The sequence below is a fragment of the Diadema antillarum genome, unplaced genomic scaffold (assembly GCF_040938485.1).
Source record: "Diadema antillarum isolate AM-2024a unplaced genomic scaffold, OU_Dant_1.0 scf00000025, whole genome shotgun sequence".
NCBI classification, from domain to species: Eukaryota; Metazoa; Echinodermata; class Echinoidea; order Diadematoida; family Diadematidae; genus Diadema; species Diadema antillarum.
Genome location: NW_027270914.1, coordinates 23,327 through 44,485, shown reverse-complemented (window position 1 = coordinate 44,485; position 21,159 = coordinate 23,327). Strand labels below are relative to the sequence as shown.

Below are 21,159 nucleotides of genomic sequence, written 5' to 3'. Positions count from 1 at the left end.
AACAGTCGGCGTAAGTTGCACTCCAGCCGGCTGACCAGCCAGTGCCAGTGCAGTGGGAATGCTGATACTGCCCTTGGGCTTAAAAAAGTAAACCTAACGTACTGGGGGCTGTTTTTATAAAACTGTTTGTAAAGTTACGAATGACTTACGAGCGACTGGTGATCAGTTCTTGTGCTGAATTATGGAAATTCTGATAAGTATAGCACATCAGAACTGATCACCAGTCGCTCGTAAGCTGTTCGTAACTTTACGAACAGCTTTATGAAACACCCCCCAGGATTAGACTCTAACATTAAAAGGTGTCTGTAGGTCTTGTACCCATTCCATACTTTTAGCTTTGGGTTTCATTTGTGTGTAATAAAGTGTGCATTTATGTTTATTATGGTCATTTCTTTTGTCTTTTAAAGTTTTACAATGTCAGACCAGGTGAATGGTAGCTAGATCTAGGGCCTATGTGATGACTGATGGATGAATCTGCCAAATATTTACAGATGGTAGTTAGTATCTTATAACCACTTCACTTTCTCCTCCTTGTCAACCTATGAATGTGATTTGTTTTATTTTTCTTGGAGTTCATTTATGTTAAGCTTGGTCTAGATTTTAATGGCAAGTGAACGGTACATGGAATTTGCATCAGAAACCAGTAAAAAATGGATTTGTAGTCAATACTTTTTTGCTGATGTCAAATTGCATTTCATTGGATTAACCATAAGCAGAGGCTTCTTGTTGCCTACAGTCTTTAAAACACCTGGTAGAGTGGTGATTCATGGGTTTTTCTAATTCACTTGCAACCCAACAGGATAGATAATATGAAAACTACAACTTTCAGTAGCAATGGTCAAGGTATACGTATATATTTGTACATTTATGTGGTAGGCATCGGTAACGGTTGACTCTAGTCGAGCTTGTGTGGGTGTGTTTGTGTACAACGATTGCATAGAGATCAGTTTCAAAGCTGTAATACATTTCATTACTGGGATCCTTTGCAAATATCCAAACTGGGCTGGCCCTGCCATTCCATGAATCCCCATGCTACTCCATGTCTTTGAAGCAGATTGCTTCAATCAATTATCAATCAATTATTGACAGGTATGTCACCATGGTAGCTTTAGTGATGTACTCCAAGCCTCCTCTCTATTGCTAAAATAACACAGCATGATTCTGTAAACAGGTGACAATGTTTTTTTCTTCAAAGTCTGAAATTGTAAAAAAATGACATTTGGTGTCATAGGCTTGCACAGTGTGAAATTCTAATTCATCATGCAGTTTTGGGCATACCAGTGAGTTCACCATTGTGTATTATAATCATTTGTCATGATGTATACAACATATAGCAGTATTGTTAAACTTTATTTTAAGTTTGGAATATTCAAGCAATGAGTGAAGTAAACCTAGTCTAGAGTCATACTCAGTGTGAGATTTGCTCAAGAATACTTGTAGTCTATGAATCAGTCGTCTCAGTAAGATGACATTTAATTCACCTTTCTCCATCCTAACAATTGCTCTGCTCTTTCTGATACACGTTGTGTTCTGTTTCCAGTTTTGACAGGAATTTATCCTGCGTCTAGAGAGTGCTCAGCGGTCAGTTTTCCCGATCACCATCTTTCTTCTCTTTACCCGTGCTACTGTCCCTCTGGGTGACCAGCCAAGCCACACTCATCATGCTGAACATTGACGATCAAGCGGAAGTGAGTATGGTCGGCATGACAACAAGTATCTCCAGGGCTTCTTTTCTCCGGTGGCACATTTGGGCCATTAAAGGGATAGCTAGTAATCGATCAGTGTGAATCAGTAGGAATGATGAGGAATGATTGTTCCAATCCTTGTGGGATTCATTTAAGAGTACATTATATATCTACTGTTGTGTGAAAATTATTTGCTTCAGAACGGTCTTCTTTTCAAGTAATGTGCAGATTAATGCCCCGTCACTGACCAGGCACGCTAACCTGGACACATTAAACTGCACATTACTTGAATATGAGACCATTCTGAAGCAAATAATTTTCACACAACATAATGAACTCTTAAATGAATCCTACAAGGATTGGAACAATCATCCTCCAGCATTCCCACTGATTCCCACTGTTCAGTTACTAGCCTTCCCCTTTAAAGGGATAGTATAGTGTAGTATTGGTGAAGATGAAGATTGGCCTTTTAACTTTTTGTGAGATACCAAGAAATCATTTGTGAACACAGAGTATATTTTTCCCAGAGGAATTCAAAGTATTCTGTATATGCCATATACTAATGTAGGTCTCAATCAAAACTATACACTACCTTTAAAATCTGTTAATCTGAAATTTTGGTGGTCCAAAGAAGAAATGTAGTGGGCTAGTGTAAACAAAAACATAAACGTCTATTTTGAATCTTTGTTATGTGTATTGAGGAGCCAATGTTACATTTTAGCTTCCACCATATTATGTAGTACTAATGGGTCGAATCCTCCCCTGGCCGATTTGACAGAAACAGTTTGTTTCAAAACTTGTGCACTAGGCAGAAATTGCTCTGGTGGCGAGACATTGACTCTTAGCCCTCTTAGTACTGTACATTCATAATATGAAGAGTTTGTTCTCAAAAACTGATAAGTCCATATTTGCCAAATGGAGATATTTGCGATTAAAGGTCAAGAAAAATGAAGAGAATAATAAGAAAATTTTTGCTTCTCTTGACCATAACTTCAAAAATGTACCTTCATATGTAGTGACCAATATATAATTTAAAAGGTATTATTTTGTACTTTATGACAGAGACCATAATTCAAAATCTTCAAAAATGGACTTACCGGTTTTTGCGAACAAACTCTTCATAATTATGTTTCTTAGAGGTATTGGAATTGCAGAAAGCTGTAAGTTCTTTATTTATATTTTTGGTTGTTTCTTCCCCATTTCTCCCTCCAGTGCCCACTGTGTATGGAGCCACTGGAAATGGATGACATCAATTTCTTTCCATGCACATGCGGCTATCAGGTTTGTGACTGGCCAATCAAAATCATTGTTGCATGCATGACTTCTTAATAGGGCAGACCCTGAGCCAATCAGAATGGTTGTTTCAAAATTAGCAATTATTTGCAATTGATTGCAACTTTCTTGCAACGGGGCCCAGATTAATCATTTGCAGACATGCCAGCTCTTGCTTTTTTGTGCCATATTTCATTTTTGTTTTTTCTTTTTTCTTACAAAAAAAAAAAAATACTGCAACGTTGTTAGAAAATACTGTTTTCTTCTATTAAAGTTGTATCATTAAACAAACTGTTTCAGAAAAGATAGATATGCTGGGATTCTGTTTACAGGGTTAGCATTCTGCATTTGTAGAGCAAATTTAATGTGTCTTTGTCCCTTACAGTATTTCTGTGAGAGGTGGCAGCTATTGAACCAAACAAGCTTTATTGTATAATAGTCGTCTACACTGTGAATGTAAGAGAATAGATATCAGTAGGACATCTTGCAGTCCATTCTTTTAAATGATGCTAGGTTTAAACCACAAAAATTACATTATATCTTGATAAAATATCTGCGTTAATATTCCTTATTTTCTGCATTCATTTTCTGAATTCATTGATGAGACTGTCAAGTTGTCAGTGTGTACTCTGAAGTGTATTATTCTGTATTTCCCCCTGGGTGTACTTTCTGCAGTATGTAGTGTGGATACTCCAGTGTAATCTCTTTGGGAGACTTACCATTGAATTATCTAGAAGTGTCAAGTCCTGTGTTTGTGTAATCCTATGGATTTCTAACTGACATAGGAAATGTTTGTTTCTTTTACTCTGTGCTTTTAATGCTGATTAACACCTGAAAACAGTACATGTAGCTTTGTCCAAAGTCTCTGGCACTAAAAGCGTTAACGCAGTCCAGTGTAATCTTATGACTTAGCATTTGATTAAAGGTCCTGTTTTTCTTTGGGAGAAGTGATTTAAAATTTTTCAAGATATCACATTTGATGCTTATGAGTAGGTCAGTTGTATCACAAAACATCCTACCATATAAAATTCTTGCAATAAAGCTTAAAGTATCAGGAGATATCACTATTTTTCTCAATAACCCATAACTGTAGGCAGTTAAATCAGGTGCTTACAAATTGAGTCCTTTGAATGAGCGTGGAAACATCAAAGCCCAAATTCATGGTTTACATAGTTTAAACCGTATTCATGGTTTAAGTTTTATAGTCCATTGAATATTACAGGTGCAAAATTGGCATACCCTTCACCTGAGTGTTTCAGTGTGGAATTTATTATTGTATGTCTTGCTGCACTCGCGATGTGTGAACACATTCACACAGATGATATCTAGTCAAAATCCACGAGCTAAATTTGAACTATTGTGAATTCATAGCTCTGTCTAAAAATCCACTTTCCTTTCTATCCTCATGCAGATATGTCGGTTTTGCTGGCATAGAATCAGAACAGATGAGAACGGTTTGTGTCCAGCATGCAGGAAGGCTTACCCAGAATGCCCTGCAGACTTCAAGCCTCTCTCAGAGGAACAGTGAGTCCATTCTGATAGCTCTTTATACTGTAGTCCCATACATACTTTTTCATGTATGTTGAACAGTGAGTCCATTGTAAGAGCTTTTACTGCAGTCCCATACATGCCTTTTCATGTTTGTTGTGTAGTGAGTCCATTGCAGTAGCTTTTACTGCAGTCCCATACTTTGTATGCCTTTTCACATTTGTTGTACAGAGAGTCCATTGTAACACTAACACTTAATGCTGTATTTTGTACTGTTTGTTTGTTTTCCTATTTTTTGCCCCCCCCCCTCCCAAAAAAAAAAAAAAAAAAAGGAAGAAAAGAAAAAGTATTAGCACACATGTGAATTGCATGAAAGGAAAATATACTTTTGTTTTTCCGCCAATAATATTTTGCAATGTATTTTACAAGGTTAGCATCCCAGTTGGAGGACATTTGTCAGAGAGTATCAAATAGCAGTGCCTTGGTAAATTCACAAGGTAGATGCTATGACATTATGTATTTATGAGATTGTACCATCTATTATGATCATTTAACAGTGGACTCCACATTAGATCTGTGATATGAACACCGCAAAGGTTCATAAGATGTTCATGTATTTTATTTCAGAGTTTGTTTATTTAATAAATATTGTACTGGATGGAAGAAAAGGGTCAAGAAAGAGCAATGCATTTCTTTTCCCCTGTCCTATCAAGGTTGCATCGGATAAAGAATGAAAAGAGGCAGAAAGACATCCAGCGCAAACAGAAGATCACAGAAAACAGGAAACACTTGGCAAGTGTAAGGTGAGTTCCGTTACTGTGGGCGGTAAGAACACACTCTATTTAGACTGAGCAGTTAGAACACACTTTATCTGGACTGAGTAGTGAGAACACACCCTATTTAGACTGAGCAGTTAGAACACACCTTATCTAGACTGAGTAGTGAGAACACACCCTATTTAGACTGAGCAGTTAGAACACACTTTATCTGGACTGAGTAGTGAGAACACACCCTATTTAGACTGAGCAGTTAGAACACACCTTATCTAGACTGAGTAGTGAGAACACACCCTATTTAGACTGAGCAGTTAGAACACACCTTATCTAGACCGAGTAGTGAGACCACACCCTATCTAGACTGAGTAGTGAGAACGCACCCTATCTTAACTGAGTAGTGAGAACACGCCCCATCTAGCCTTAGTCGTGAGAACATACCTTATCTAGACTGAGTTGTAAGATCATGCCCTGTTTAGACTGAGTAGTGAGAACTCACCCTGTCTAGACTGAGCAGTGAGAACATGCCTTACATATTTAGATTGAGTAGAAAAATCATTTCCCGTTTAGACTTGAGTAGTAATAACACACCCTTTCTAGACTGCCAATAGTAAGAACTCACTCTGTCAAAACTGTAAGTAGTCAGAACACACCCTGAGATCTAGACAGGGGTTAATAAGAACAGACCCTGTCTAGACTGTAAGCAGTCTGTCTAGACCTTAGTGGTTTCCTCATCAGTTTTATCACAACCATGGAGGTGGTGTCACAACTATCAAAGGCCTCTGAATACTGCTACAAGAATTGCTATTGTCTCTGCATACCATGTAGGGTGAATGGATCTCAAAATTTGACATATGTATCAATCAATTTGATGAAGAATTCTGAATTGTGTGACAAGTGACTTTTAATTGTTTTAATCCGATGGAGAACTGGGAATTCTATCAGAAGTCACTTGTAGATCTAATAGAGAACAAAGAATTCTGTCACAATTCCATGTAGGAGTTTCTGACAACTTTGCCCCCTCTTGACTGACTGTAGATTGTGTTCTAAACAATTAGTAACACCGTATAATGTAGTAATTAATGGTTAATGATCTTTTCAACATTCAATGCCTTATCTTCGGAATCGGCTCCCTGATGATATCAAAGAATGTTCATCACTAGATCAGTTCAAGTGTTCATTGGAATTTCATTTGTTTGTCAAGTAGTTTCCATTGTTATGTAAACTAATGATGTGTTTTTCAGGTAATTATACTTCTATGTTTTTGTGTGTTCTTATACATGTATCTGTCTTTTCTCATTTCTGTAAAGTGCCTAGAGACTTGAATGTTGTTTGTGCTGTACACAAATATTTACTATTATTATTATTATGATGATTATTATTATGATTGTTATTTTTGTTATTATCGTCATCATTGTTATTGTTATTGTTATCATTATTATCATTATCATGATTATTATTATTATTATTACCTCCGCCAAGGGGGGAGGTTATACATATTTGTATTTTCGTTACCGTTGGTTTGTCTGTTAGTTAGTTAGTTCGTTCGTTTGTCCGTGTGCAAAATAACTAAAAAAGTAGTTAACGGATTGGGATGAAACTTGCAGGAAAGGTTTAGAATGACATAAGTAACAAACCATTAACTTTTGGAATTGATCCCAGAATTTTGGGGGAATTTATGACAGATTTTTGATATTTTGGCAGGTAGGGTCATTGAACTTGGGAGTTCAGGCTGCTCGTACATGTATTTGAGGTTTGCATGCGCGCACTATAGTGCGTGCTCTAGTTTCTGCTAGAGCAAGGCGCGCCGTGCAGCTGAGGGTTTATGACGTAACAAAGACTTCTATATTGGGGAAATCGGGCGACTTTCAGCACACAATGCTATAAAGTACAGTATGTATGGGTAGAAATCACTGTTATCTCTATGGAAGAACAAGATCAGTGGTGGAAATGAGCTTGGCGGAGGTCTGCGCTCTCAGAGTGCTTTTCTAGTTATTATTATTTTCATTATCTTTATTATTATCATTATCATTATTATGATTATGATTGTTATTATTATTATTATTATTATTATTATTACTGCTACTACTATTAATATTATTATTGTTATTATTATTGTTATTATTATTATTATTATCATCATCATCATTGTTATAATCATTATTAAGTTTGGTTGACTTGCTTTGTGTGTTGTGTGACAGGGTGGTGCAGAAGAACCTGGTCTTTGTGGTTGGTCTCTCACAACGACTGGCTGACACAGAGGTGGGTAGTATTTGAGGACATTGGGAGATTATAAATCATTGGACTTGTGAGGGCGCTCTGTGCGTATTTGTGTCAGTGCCATATATAAATGGAGTCTGGACAACCCTGGTTTTCAGCCTATGAGTTTTAAAGCCTGTGATTGGTCAAAAGTGGTGCTGTGATCTTTGTGGAGCCGTGTCTTAACCAAAGTGCGCTCATACACAGTGCCCATTGTTCGCTAAGCCATATTTGGTAGGTTTTCACTATAACGTCTGAGCGTACACACGTGCTATGCTGGGCAACGACATGGCGTCCACTTATGCGAGTTGGCCAGACTCTCTTTATATACGGCACTGATTTGTGTCGGTGCCATACAGTATATAAAGATAGTCTGGGAAACTGCTGACAGTGGGTGCCATGTTGTTACTCATTATATTATGTGTTTAATAGAGGGTTAGCGTCTACGCTCTGACATCATGATCAAAGTAAGCTAAGCAGAGCTTAGTTAATAACCGACACTGCGAATGCGCTCTCTTCGGAAACGACATGGCTGCACAAAGGTCACAAGACCAGCTATTGACAAATTGCAAGCTTGAAAACTCTTGAGCCAAAAACCGATTTTGCCAGACTCTTTTGATATACTGTTAATTCTATTTTTTTGTTTATATGATTTCATAGCCCCAGATCAACCCTTAGTTTCAATTCTTTTCTTATGTTTTATCTTTGTCCTTTTTATTCCCCTTTTCAAGCACAAAGGGACTATTGTGAAAAACGATATGCACTGAATGAGAATTGTGTATTAGCATTATTACCATGAATTGTTTTGCCTTTCCAAGAACCTATTGAATAATTCATGTCATCATTTGTTTTCTATCTCTTCCACAGATTCTGAAGAAGCAGGAATATTTTGGGAAATTTGGGAAGATCCTGAAGGTAGTCATCAACCAGAATACATCATATGCAGGAAACCAGTCACATGTAAGTTGACCACATAGAGGTATTAATTTCTTTGATAAAGGGAATACTGCATCACAGATGAAATTCGTTTACGAGTTTACTTTGCTCATATTTCATTTTTATTATACATAAACTTCTGGTCAGTTTCGGTTTCCATTTTATTATGTATTTAAGAAAATAAAAATAAAATAAAGCTGCATCACTTTAATGATACCTGCATTCATCCCCAACTTGTTTTCTAATCTTTGGGTTAATGTCAGGTTTATGTAAGCTTCATACCATATGAGGATTAAAGGGGACCTCCGGATGATTTTCAGACTTTTACATTTGAACAACTATAAATTAATTAAACTGAGTACAGAGTTTCAGAATTTATAGTGATTGGGATGAGGAGTGAGAATGTTTTCAAAATTTGTAACAAATTGCAATGAACAAGGATGATGACAAGGCAGCCTCACCATAAGAATGTATGAGTTGGGGCTCAAGGAAGCAGAAGAAAAGAAGAAGGCATGCATAGATTTTTACACAGGTGAACTTGTTGAGCAAGTGGTATTGTAACGGAATTACACTGCTACATTCCTGAAATATATGAGGCTCTGATGTCATCAATACTGTTCAGTGTAATTTGTGTAAGATTTTAAATTCATTGGTTTCTCTGCTCAAGGACCACAATAAAATCCACAAATCTATACATGGAGCTGTCGATTTATGAACTGCATGATGTGAAATCATGAAAATCGTCCGGAATGTCCCTTTAAAGAGGTTTATGGGAAGAATACCATCCCAGGGTTCTCCACAGCTCAGTCAGGTAGAGCAATAGTCTAGAAATCTGGAGGTCTCTGGTTGGTATCCCTATGGAATCACATACTCCATCCTCACTTTTCTTTTAAATGAGAGATGTTCTGAAAGTTCATTTCTATCATACATCTGTGGCAGGTTCATGAGATGCGTCATTTTGTCTTTAAAAGGATGAACATAGGGTAGTGGAGTATGTAACATTCTCCTTGTTTTCTTTTGCTTTCTTTAATTGGATTTATCGTGCTTATCATGTGCAATTAGTAGTTAAATTAGTAGTTTAAATTAGTAGTTATTTGGTAGTTTGATTAGTCTAATTAGTTCTAGTAGTTAAGTAATTAGCAGTTAATTAGTAGTTTTAATTAGTAGCTTAAATTAGCAGTTTTTAGTAGTTTTGCTGTCATTTTGCGTGTGTGTGTGTGTGTGTGCATTAGTATGTTTTCAGATCTGCAGAATTTGGCTGCCATGAATATGTTACATTGAAAATAAAATACAGCTGTATATGAGGGGGGGGGGGGGTACTTCTAATGCTATGCATGTATGATGTATTTTGAATCATGGATAGGTGTACATGTGTGTATGTATTATATGCACAGACATATATTCACTCCATGACCTGTATGTTAACAGGGTCCTAGTGCAAGTGCGTATGTCACATACCAGAAGGCGGAGGATTCGTTACGAGCCATTCAAGCTGTCAACAATGTCCACGTGGATGGGAGGACGTTAAAAGCATCGCTAGGGACGACAAAGTATTGCAGTCATTTCTTGCGAAATTCACCGTGTCCAAAACTAGTGAGTTAGATGAAGCAGTAACGAAGAGTTGTGTTCTTTCAAGTTTGTTTGTGATTTTTTTTGTATTTTGATACAATATCTGCTCTGACATTTATTAAGTTAGTAATTTGTTGACGCATTAACCCTATTTTAACTGGGCTATTTGAGACCAAGTTTTTCCGGGTGGGGGGTTAATTTGACCCCCCTTCAGATCTTGGCCGCTGATCGCGCGATCGCCGTAAACAAGATTATATAGTCATACAGTAGAAAAGAATTGATTTTATATTTTTTAATAAATTAATTATGCAAATGTATGCATGAAATCATATTTCATGGCTAGTAACTGATCAGTGGGAATTCTGGTGGATGATTGTTCCAATCCATGTGGGATTCATTTAATAGTACATTATGTAATCTATTGTTGTGTGAAAATTATTTGCTTCAGAATGGTCTCATATTCAAGTAATGTGCAGTTTAATATTTCCAGGTTAGCAGTGACGGGGCGATCGTTAATGGGCTGTTAACGATTATTTCTCTCCTCTCTGATGTATATTTCATCTCATACGCGGCGTACAAGAAATCTTTAACATCAAGTCCTTTTTTTTGCCCACTCTCCTCATGAACAGGACTGTATGTACCTACATGAGCTTGGTGATGAGGCGGCCAGCTTCACGAAGGAGGATATGCAGATGGGGTAAGATGATGTAGCGTTTAGTCTGTGCCACTTTTGATAGAGGAAAGTGTGCCATACATCAAATTGTACCTGTGGGACTGAACTACGTTGACAAGATCAGTTTTAAGTTAGTCTCTGGTTTACATTGTTTGTTTTTTTTTCCTCTGAACATCCCCGTCGCAAAAATCTAAAGCTCCCTATTACCTCTGCCAAGGAAGGAGGAGGTGATGTTTTCATCGATGTTTACGAATTTGTTTGTTTATTTGTCTGTTTGCAAAATAACTCAAAAAGCTGTGAACGGATTTCAATGAAACTTGCAGGAAAGGTTGATAATGACACAAGGAACAGATTATTAAGTTTTGGTAGTGATCCAAGAATTTTTATGAATTTTTGAAGGAATTTTGTTCTTTTGGCAGATAGGGTCAATGAACTTGGGAGTTCAAGCTGCACGTATTTGACGTTTCCCCATGCGCATTAAAGATAATAAAAAGTTTTGGTACCTCAAAAGTGTCCTTGAATTTCCTTGTCTTAGTTTGTGTTTCAGGTTAAAGTACCTTTCATATAACTAACACTGTGAGACTTACTCGCCCCAAAGTGCTCTCATGTCTTAGTAATCATGCATTTAACTGCGATCAGCAGCCCCATACGCATAGCGACCAGCAGTCCCATACGCATAGCGTAATCGGGCTTCGCATTGTAGCATTCAGGATCATGACAGATTTAGTATCGCGGGGTAAATGTCAACTTAAAATCCCATAAATTCTTCAATTTGAAGACTTACCAATTAACTTGAAGTATTGAAAACAGGCTTCGGGCAACGTTTGGTTCTGCCTATAGTCCCTTTCTGTTCGAATTGATGACTGAATGTGACTCGGTTGACAGGACCTTAGGAGAGCTACATACAGTACACTGAATACTACAGCCAGTGCGTGCGAACACATCACATGCACACAAATTTCAAATCCATGAACGGATAAGATGTTTGTGTGCGCATGCGCTGGCCATGGTATCCAGTGTATGTAGCTCTCCCAAGGTCCTCTCGACCGAGTCACATTCAGTCATCAATTCGAACAGAAAGGGACTATTGGCAGAACCAAACGTTGTTCGAAGCCTGTTTTCAATACTTCAACTTAATTGGTAAGTCTTCAAATCGAAAAAATTTTTGGATTTTAAGTTGACATTTACCTGCGATACTAATTCTGTCATGATCCTGAATGCTATACAATGCGAAGCCCCATTACGCTATGCGTATGGAGCTGCTGGTCGCAGTAAGCTATGCGTACAATGGGCTGCACGCTGCTGGTCGCAGTCAGTGGTTTCGTACAATATTTATCGACGCTGGTCAGCGTCGGCTCTGGTACGAAACCATTATTGCATGATTACTAAGACATGAGAGCACTTTGGGGCGAGTAATTCTCACAGACAACGTACTTTAACATGAAACACAAACCAAGACAAGGAAATTCAGGGAAGCTTTTGAGGTACCAAAACTTTTTATTATCTTTAAAGCGCATGCTCTGCTCAAGGCGCCGCCCAGCATGCAGGAAGCTGTAGGATGTATACAAAAGGTTTCTATTGGGAAATTAAAAAAAAAAAACTTTCATCATGTGTGTATAGGTAGAAATGAGCTGCTTGGTGAAGGTTAGTGCTCTCTGAGTGCTTTTCTAGTTATTATCGTCATTATTACTAGTATGGAGATGTGTGTTGTCATTGTTGTAAGAGTCTTGTCTGTCTGTCTGTCTGTCTGTCTAGGAAACACCAGGAGTATGAGGAGAAATTGTTGCATGACTTGCTGGGTGGTGGCAGCAGTCAGGCCCATAGTCCAGGGGCCGCCACTCACAACCACAACCACTCCACCACGGCTGCAACATCGGCCACCACAAACTCATCAAGTGCTGCGACGAATGCTGCAACGTCGGGTGCGGGCGGGACGACGGAGAAAATAAAATCACACTCAAGGTAGGGTGGTCCTTGGAACGATGGGCAGCATCCCTGGTGCTGAACAACCATAGGAGAAATATAGATAGCCTTTATGGAGAGGTAGCCTTTATGGAGAGGTAGCCTCCTAGTGCAAAGTTTCTTCTAAGTCTGCTGCCTCCCGTTAGATGATACAGTACTCTCCGCATAATCGGGTTGGCTCGAGCAGAGCGTTTCTTACCCGATTAAGCGGAGTACCCGATTAACAGAAGAACACGTCTCATTCACAATTGACACACACAATGTTTTTGTACATGCATTGTACACTGCACAAACACCTACACTGTATGCTTACGGTAACATGCGTGCTTCCACGGCACATTATACATACCTTACATTTGCTCAGTCACGAGCAATAATTTGCACTCTTTTTTTGGACAAATTATATGTCTTCAGAAAACTTTGTCTTTTGACTATAGACTACGATAGTCAAAATGATTGGTCTTCTCTGCAAATTAGGCAGAGAATGCGATTAGCCGTGTAAAATTGATTTCTGAAGGGTTATATCTGCGATAAAATGTGGGTAGAAATTAGATAAGAAGAAAATTATTTACCCGTTAAAGCGGAGAGGCAACCCGATTATCAGGTAATTGTCCCCGCCGAACAAGTTCGAGCAGGGGACTATGAAACGGGCTCCGTACGTGTGTGTGTCCGTGTGTCCGTCTGTCCGTCCGTCCGTCTGTCTGTGCGTCCGTGTGTGATCAAAATGTTCAATTTGCTACTTCTCTGTCATTTATGAGCCAATTTTGATTCTGTTTGCTTTATATGATAGCACTACATGGGAGCTTTGAAACTTCTACACAGAATTTCAGTTGTGACCTTTGACCTTGACCTTTGACCTATATTGTACATTTTGCTTCAAAATGCTTCTCCTTCGCCATTTCTAACCCGATTTCGATTCCGTTTGCTTTATGTGATGGCACTAGGTGAGGGCTTCAAAACTTGTACACAGAATTTTGACCTTTGACTTCTTTGACCTTTGACCTTGATTTTTGACCTGCATTGTACATTATGCTACAAAATGCTACTCCTTTGCCATTTCTAACCCAATTTCATTTCCGTTTGCTTTATGTGATGGCACTACAGTCTGTAGGTGAGGGCTTCAAAACTTCTACACAGAATTTTGACCCTTGACTTCTTTGACCTTTGACCTTGATTTTTGACCTATATTGTACATTGGCTACAAAATGCTCCTCCTTTGCCATTTCTAACCCGATTTAGATTCCGTTTTCTTTATGTGATGGCACTAGGTGAGGGCTTCAAAACTTGTACACAGAATTTTGACCTTTGACTTCTTTGACCTTTGACCTTGATTTTTGACCTATATTGTACATTGGCTACAAAATGCTACTCCTTCGCCATTTCTAACCCGATTTCGATTCCGTTTGCTTTTTGTGATGGCACTAGGTGAGGGCTTCAAAACTTGTACACAGAATTTTGACCTTTGACTTCTTTGACCTTTGACCTTGATTTTTGACCTATATTGTACATTGGCTACAAAATGCTACTCCTTTGCCATTTCTAACCCGATTTCGATTCCATTTGCTTTTTGTGATGGCACTAGGTGAGGGCTTCAAAACTTCTTCACAGAATTTTGACCTTTGACTTCTTTGACCTTTGACCTTGATTTTTTACCGATATTGTACATTTTGCTACTAAATGCTACTTCCAGCGGGGACATATTTTACGCACCGCGTAATTTCTACTTTTCCTTGTTTTAATGTGCATTGGAACTGTTTTGGACATTACTACCCAATTGAACGGAGTACCCGTTTAAGCGATACCCGATTACGCGGAGAGTACTGTACTGTGTAATCATCTTACAGGAGGCAGCAGACTTAGAAGGAAATTTGCATGAGGAGGCTACCTCTCCATAAAGATTGTTTCAACTGACTGATAAACTGCCCTTGATGCAATGAAAATAAGCACCAATTAAAAGTGTTTTGGTAGTAGCCACAATAAAAAATTCCCTGGCCCAGGGACTATGCAAGAGTGGTGCTGTCAAGATTTCATGAAAATCTGATTTTCCTCTCCAAAATCTAATGTTTTTAGGATACTCTGTCATTTTTTTTTTTTTTTAATGTCAAGAAGTAAGCATGTCTACAAAAGACTATACAAGCTACCAGGTCTAGGAGTCTTACAGTATTGGTATAAAAGCTGGCACTGTTTTTAGATCTTTTTTATTTGCTTTTCGCTCAGAACACAATGCAGAATACCCAAAGCAAATTATTACTGTATGTTTACTGGTAATGCAGAAACTTTGGTAGAAAGAACAACAAATACTTTACAGGCTTACAGAAAATTCTGATAGCAAGGATTATGTGGCTGCTAGAACAGACAGTGAGTTGAGTGACTGGTGTGACAGGTGGCCACTATGACAGGTTTAGTTTTATATCAGAGATACCATACCTCTTATGGCATGTGTGATTTGTTATGGGGCATTGGAAAAAAGGAGGAGAAAACGGAGAGGAAATTAAAGATTTTGTGCATTGCTTGATGTGATTGTAGAAGCCTGATGTAGCCATTTGACTGATTATCTGAGTGGATGGCCTCTTTTGGGGGTAGTCTAGTGACAAGGTCAGGCCACACTTGGCACACACATGCTGGTATGGCTGATACTCAGGACTGGAGATCACGTCACTTCAAAGATATTTATATTCTGACATTGGCCTGATTAGAGATTTCCCCTTTTAAAGGAAAAGGTACCACCTTTGGGAATTATTAATCACGTATGAGTGTATAAAAAAAAGCAACAGATATATCAGAATTACAATGAAAAAAAAAATGAATTACAAATTAGAATCCTGCTGGAGTATGTGTGTCCATGATTTCTTTTGTCCTGGTTACTACTAATACACTGATTAATGCAGTGCTGACATACACTAATATAGAGGAATTTGTCAATCAGTTGCAATAAAAACAACTTGACACAAGAATTCCATGAATTTGAATAATTACACACTACCGACTTCATGCTGTAAGGATTAGAACCAACATTTGCTGTCGGGCTGAAGCTCGGTGGTCTAGTGGATAAAACACCTGTCCTCTAATCAGGAGATTGTAAGTTTGAATCCAGTATGAGTATATATGCCCATGATTTCTTTTGTTATGGCTACTACTAAAAACTGATTAATTTACTGCTTATTTACATCATGATAGCGCAATTTGTCAATCAGTTGTAATAAAAATTACAATGATATTTGAATTTCTTGGAGGAAATACAGTCCATTTTCAAACAGAAATTGTTATTAATTTCTGTAGCTATATAGCATTTTATGAAGACATGAAAATAGTTGATCACTTGACTATGGCGTGAAAACAGATAGAGCATCACAACTTCCTTCATTATCGTTTTGAATTTGCCCAAATGTTTATGATCTGATTTTATTTACTAATTGAGTATTCTGTTTGTTTGTGTTTGTGTGTGTGTGTTTTTGTCCCCGCTGAACGAGTTCGAGCAGGGGACTATGAAACGGGCTCCGTACGTGTGTGTGTCCGTCCGTGCGTCCGTCCGTGTGTCCGTCCGTGTGTGCGTCCGTGTGTGATCAAAATGTTCAAAATGCTACTCCTTCGCCATTTCTAACCCGATTTTGATTCTGTTTGCTTTATATGATAGCACTACATGGGAGCTTTGAAACTTCTATACAGAATTTCAATTGTGACCTTTGACCTATATTGTACATTTTGCTTCAAAATGCTACTCCTTCGCCATTTCTAACCCGATTTTGATTCCGTTTGCTTTATATGATGGCACTAGGTGAGGGCTTCAAAACTTCTACACAGAATTTTGACCTTTGACTTCTTTGACCTTTGACCTTGATTTTTGACCTATATTGTACATTGCCTACAAAATGCTACTCCTTCGCCATTTCTAACCCGATTTTGATTCTGTTTGCTTTATGTGATGGCACTAGGTGAGGGCTTCAAAACTTCTGCACAGAATTTTGACCTTTTACTTCTTTGACCTTTGACCTTGATTTTTGACCTATATTGTACATTGGCTACAAAATGCTACTCCTTCGCCATTTCTAACCCGATTTTGATTCCGTTTGCTTTATGTGATGGCACTAGGTGAGGGCTTCAAAACTTCTACACAGAATTTTGACCTTTGACTTCTTTGACCTTTGACCTTGATTTTTGACCTATATTGTACATTTTGCTACAAAATGCTACTCCTTTGCCATTTGTAACCCGATTTCAATTCCGTTTGCTTTAAGTGATGGCACTAGGTGAGGGCTTCAAAACTTCTACACAGAATTTTGACCTTTGACTTCTTTGACCTTTGACCTTGATTTTTGACCTATATTGTACATTGCCTACAAAATGCTACTCCTTCGCCATTTCTAACCCGATTTTGATTCTGTTTGCTTTATGTGATGGCACTAGGTGAGGGCTTCAAAACTTCTGCACAGAATTTTGACCTTTTACTTCTTTGACCTTTGACCTTGATTTTTGACCTATATTGTACATTGGCTACAAAATGCTACTCCTTCGCCATTTCTAACCCGATTTTGATTCCGTTTGCTTTATGTGATGGCACTAGGTGAGGGCTTCAAAACTTCTACACAGAATTTTGACCTTTGACTTCTTTGACCTTTGACCTTGATTTTTGACCTATATTGTACATTTTGCTACAAAATGCTACTCCTTTGCCATTTGTAACCCGATTTCAATTCCGTTTGCTTTAAGTGATGGCACTAGGTGAGGGCTTCAAAACTTCTACACAGAATTTTGACCTTTGACTTCTTTGACCTTTGACCTTGATTTTTGACCTATATTGTACATTGCCTACAAAATGCTACTCCTTCGCCATTTCTAACCCGATTTTGATTCCGTTTGCTTTATGTGATGGCACTAGGTGAGGGCTTCAAAACTTCTACACAGAATTGTGACCTTTGACTTCTTTGACCTTTGACCTTGATTTTTGACCTATATTGTACATTTTGCTACAAAATGCTACTCCTTTGCCATTTGTAACCCGATTTCAATTCCGTTTGCTTTAAGTGATGGCACTAGGTGAGGGCTTCAAAACTTCTACACAAAATTTTGACCTTTGACCTTGATTTTTTTACCTATATTGTACATTGGCTACAAAATGCTACTCCTTCGCCATTTCTAACCCGATTTCGATTCCGTTTGCTTTATGTGATGGCACTAGGTGAGGGCTTCAAAACTTCTACATAGAATTTTGACCTTTGACTTCTTTGACCTTTGACCTTCATCTTACCTATATTGTACATTTTGCTACTAAATGCTACTTCCGGCGGGGACATATATTACGCACCGCGTAATTTCTACTTTTCCTTGTTTAGCAAGGTTTCAATCCACAACTAGGTCAGATTTCAAAGTCAGTTTTAAGACCAAATGAAAATGTCTACGGGAACCTTATGAGCGACTGCTATTATGTCTTGGCGTTGTTTATTTATAGAAAAAAGCAGTCCTCCCCTCTTACGACACAGTCCAGTAATTGTGCTAGCCCCAACCCAGCGCCAGAAACGTGGCCGTCACTCAGTAAAACAAATGGAACGGTGGGTGGCGAGACAAAACCCCCGGAGGACACAACCACACAAAACAGGTAATATTTCATATTTCCCTAGAAAGCCTTTGCGGTTTGTGTTAGCTTTGGTTCTTCCTTTTTTAACTCAGCTCCACTTGGTCCAGAGGTTGTGATTTTGGTGGTCGATCAGAAATTTTCATCAATTATGGTAGCTCAGAAATAACTTTTATGTTTGGATTGTCATGATAGTCAATGCACAGATTTTTACCGGCTAAGTTAAATAGAAGAGAGAAAAACAAATTCTAACATATCATTGATTCAAGAGAAAGGCCAAAATTCAATTGAGAATGTATTTCGGTGTAAGTAAAGACAAAATGGGTACCTAACATTTCTCAACATTTTGTTCATTTACGATGTGATACGCCAGTATGATTGTGAGTTTTGGATTTTTTGAAAAAATCATAGTTGAGATATTTGTATTTTCTTTTACTGTATAAACTGTACAGATATTTCTGCGAACGATGAGGTCTCGGATATTGTTGTATTTCGCGAATTGAAATCGAGGCTATCATATGTGTACTATTACCCTAGCACATGACGACATTTTCGCGTGTTGTTACATTCGAGGTCCAATGGTGCTTCGCGAAATTAGCGAAAATTGAACCCTTGCGAAAATAACAGCTTGTACAGTACATGTGGAGTGTATACAGCATGGTCTATAGGGGTAAGTTCAGCGATCCTTGAACCTTGAGGTATTAATCCCTTTCAGCACCTCCTTGGAACTATCCTGTGATAACACACAATGCAAAGTTCTCTAGTCATTTGTTAGGACAGACACAGTCTAGTGCCTTCGACAGATTAAAAACATGATGAAAGCATGTTATGAATGAAAATTGTTTTGGGTGTGTTTCTATTAAGTGATTGATATCATGTACACAATGTGCATTTAATTAATAATTTTGTCAAATTTGATATTTTAATCAAATAATTTAGATATCTAAGTTAGATGATTGATATACTCCACTGACTAGCACTGTAGTCTTGTGATTTCTCATCTCAGACTGTAATGATATGAATGTATTTTACCTGCGCCACGAAGAATGTGTGTATAAACCTTGGCTGCATGAATTTACTTGGTTTTCTTTTCGATCTGTGATTACTTTGTGCAGTCATACCACACAACACACACCGCCAACAGAGAACAACGAACAAAGAGATCCCCCACGTCAGCCGATACCCCCAGCGACGCACACCACAAATGGACCCGTGCCCCATATAGCGGACACGGCAATCCATTCTCGCGGCAGTGCAGCGCCCCCTATCGACATCCCCCAGAGAAGAGTGTTAGGTAACGGCACAGCCTTGGCCACCACTCCCCAGGATTCGTCCCCACAGGTAGGGGCCATCTCTCTCTCTCACAGTCTTGGTTATAAAAACATTTTGTCAGCCAAAAACAGGAAGGGCGCAACCGTGTTCTTAGATTTTAACTTAAATAAAAACGAAACGATCAATTTTTGTGAAATAAAAAGTTTATTTAATCAAATGTGGGTAGATTTATGAGCATTGTTCCTAATATAGGGTAAAAAAAGCACTTTTGTGGTTTCAATTTCTAACATTCTATTGCAAATGAATATAACTTAGAGTTTACACCATAATGTAGAAGCCATTGAGCTCTGCAACGTGATACCAATAACTTGATACCCCTGAAAATTGTGATAAAGTCCTTGACTAGTTCTCAGCTGACAATTTGTCGTATCTGCCAAAAGATGATTCAATGCGTTATTCAATCTGAGTTAGGTGCATTGCTATGTCAGTGCATGAATCGACTCGTGTATTGCTATACATACTTTGAGTCCCTTAGTTGTTGTTGAAATAGAGCGTGTTTCTACTGAGCGACGAAAATTCGAGGTGATGCCAGCCGATGTGTGGTGATACCGGCCGATGCCGGCCGATACCGGCCGATGCGTGGTGACACCTCGAATTTTTCCTCAGTAGAAACAGATCTGGTAGTGGCCGATGCCGGCTGATGCGAGGTGCTCCGTCGTCCATCTATTGAGGTGGTCGATGCGTGGTGACGCGAAGGACGATTCTCAGTAGAAACACACCGGGTAGCGAAATTCGTGGTGTATCGGACGTCTAAAATTTCTCCCCGCGCTTTTCAATCGGTTCATCGCACACATGTGTACAAAATACGTGTGTACACACAGCGACCGTGTTCGCATCATGCTTTGTTGGTACCAACTCGCTTGTGTATGTGTTATAGGCCCTATACGTTACGTTACATGTGAATTGTGGCATTCATCGCCTATTGTTCGCGTGATTAACAGCCTAACTTATTGCATTACTAAGCCCTCATCACTTACTTGATTTTACACCGCGTTATTTTATTTTATATTGTCTCGAATCGCGAGAGTACCACATTAGTATGTCGCAGCCTTGAGAAAATCTCAACTGGACCCTCGATCTCCAAAGATTTCTCATCAGTCAGTGGCAGGATTAATTACCAGTATGTTAGTTCGGGGTATATTGGATGGGAAGACGAAGAGAAATGGCTAATCAAAAAATAGCCGACGCAGTTGTAGCAAAGCAGGCAGGGTTCGGATCGGCAGTGCGCGCGTGACCCAAATCTGTGACTTAAAAATACCTGACTTCCGGAATCGCCGCATTTGCACGTCACCTTTGCATCACCTCGTATTTTATCGCTCAGTAGAAACAGCTCGAGTGGTCATAAAATACGAGGTGCTGCGTTGGACAAAATTCGTGGCGATGCCAGGGATGTGAGGTGCTCTCAGTAGAAACACGCTCATAGTCATTCGCATGATAGTCCAGGCTAGAAGGCACCTAACCTTGTTTTTTTATATATACAATGGTTTTTGATGGTTTCTTGTCAATTCGAGGGTGCTGATTCCAAATCCGATTGATGCCACTCGCGTAACCTTGAGCATTTTCGGCAAAATGCAAAAATCCAAAATGGCCGCCAAATATGCTAATTTGGCCGTGATCATCACAATAATGTGCATTCTGTGA

General features: G+C 38.7%; 1 protein-coding gene across 1 annotated transcript in view; it reads left to right on the top strand.

Annotated features, from left to right (window-relative positions):
- The first annotated feature begins 1,661 nt into the window (after positions 1-1,661).
- LOC139733820 (CCR4-NOT transcription complex subunit 4-like) overlaps positions 1,662-21,159 on the top strand; it is a 39,853-nt gene continuing 20,355 nt past the window's right edge. Inside the window, exons 1-11 of the mRNA XM_071644629.1 lie at positions 1,662-1,688; positions 2,898-2,966; positions 4,369-4,481; positions 5,159-5,248; positions 7,420-7,480; positions 8,345-8,437; positions 9,842-10,006; positions 10,612-10,679; positions 12,411-12,617; positions 18,064-18,210; positions 19,302-19,527. Coding sequence (XP_071500730.1) covers positions 1,662-1,688; positions 2,898-2,966; positions 4,369-4,481; positions 5,159-5,248; positions 7,420-7,480; positions 8,345-8,437; positions 9,842-10,006; positions 10,612-10,679; positions 12,411-12,617; positions 18,064-18,210; positions 19,302-19,527 — 1,266 coding nt within the window. The remainder of the gene's footprint in view (positions 1,689-2,897; positions 2,967-4,368; positions 4,482-5,158; positions 5,249-7,419; positions 7,481-8,344; positions 8,438-9,841; positions 10,007-10,611; positions 10,680-12,410; positions 12,618-18,063; positions 18,211-19,301; positions 19,528-21,159) is intronic.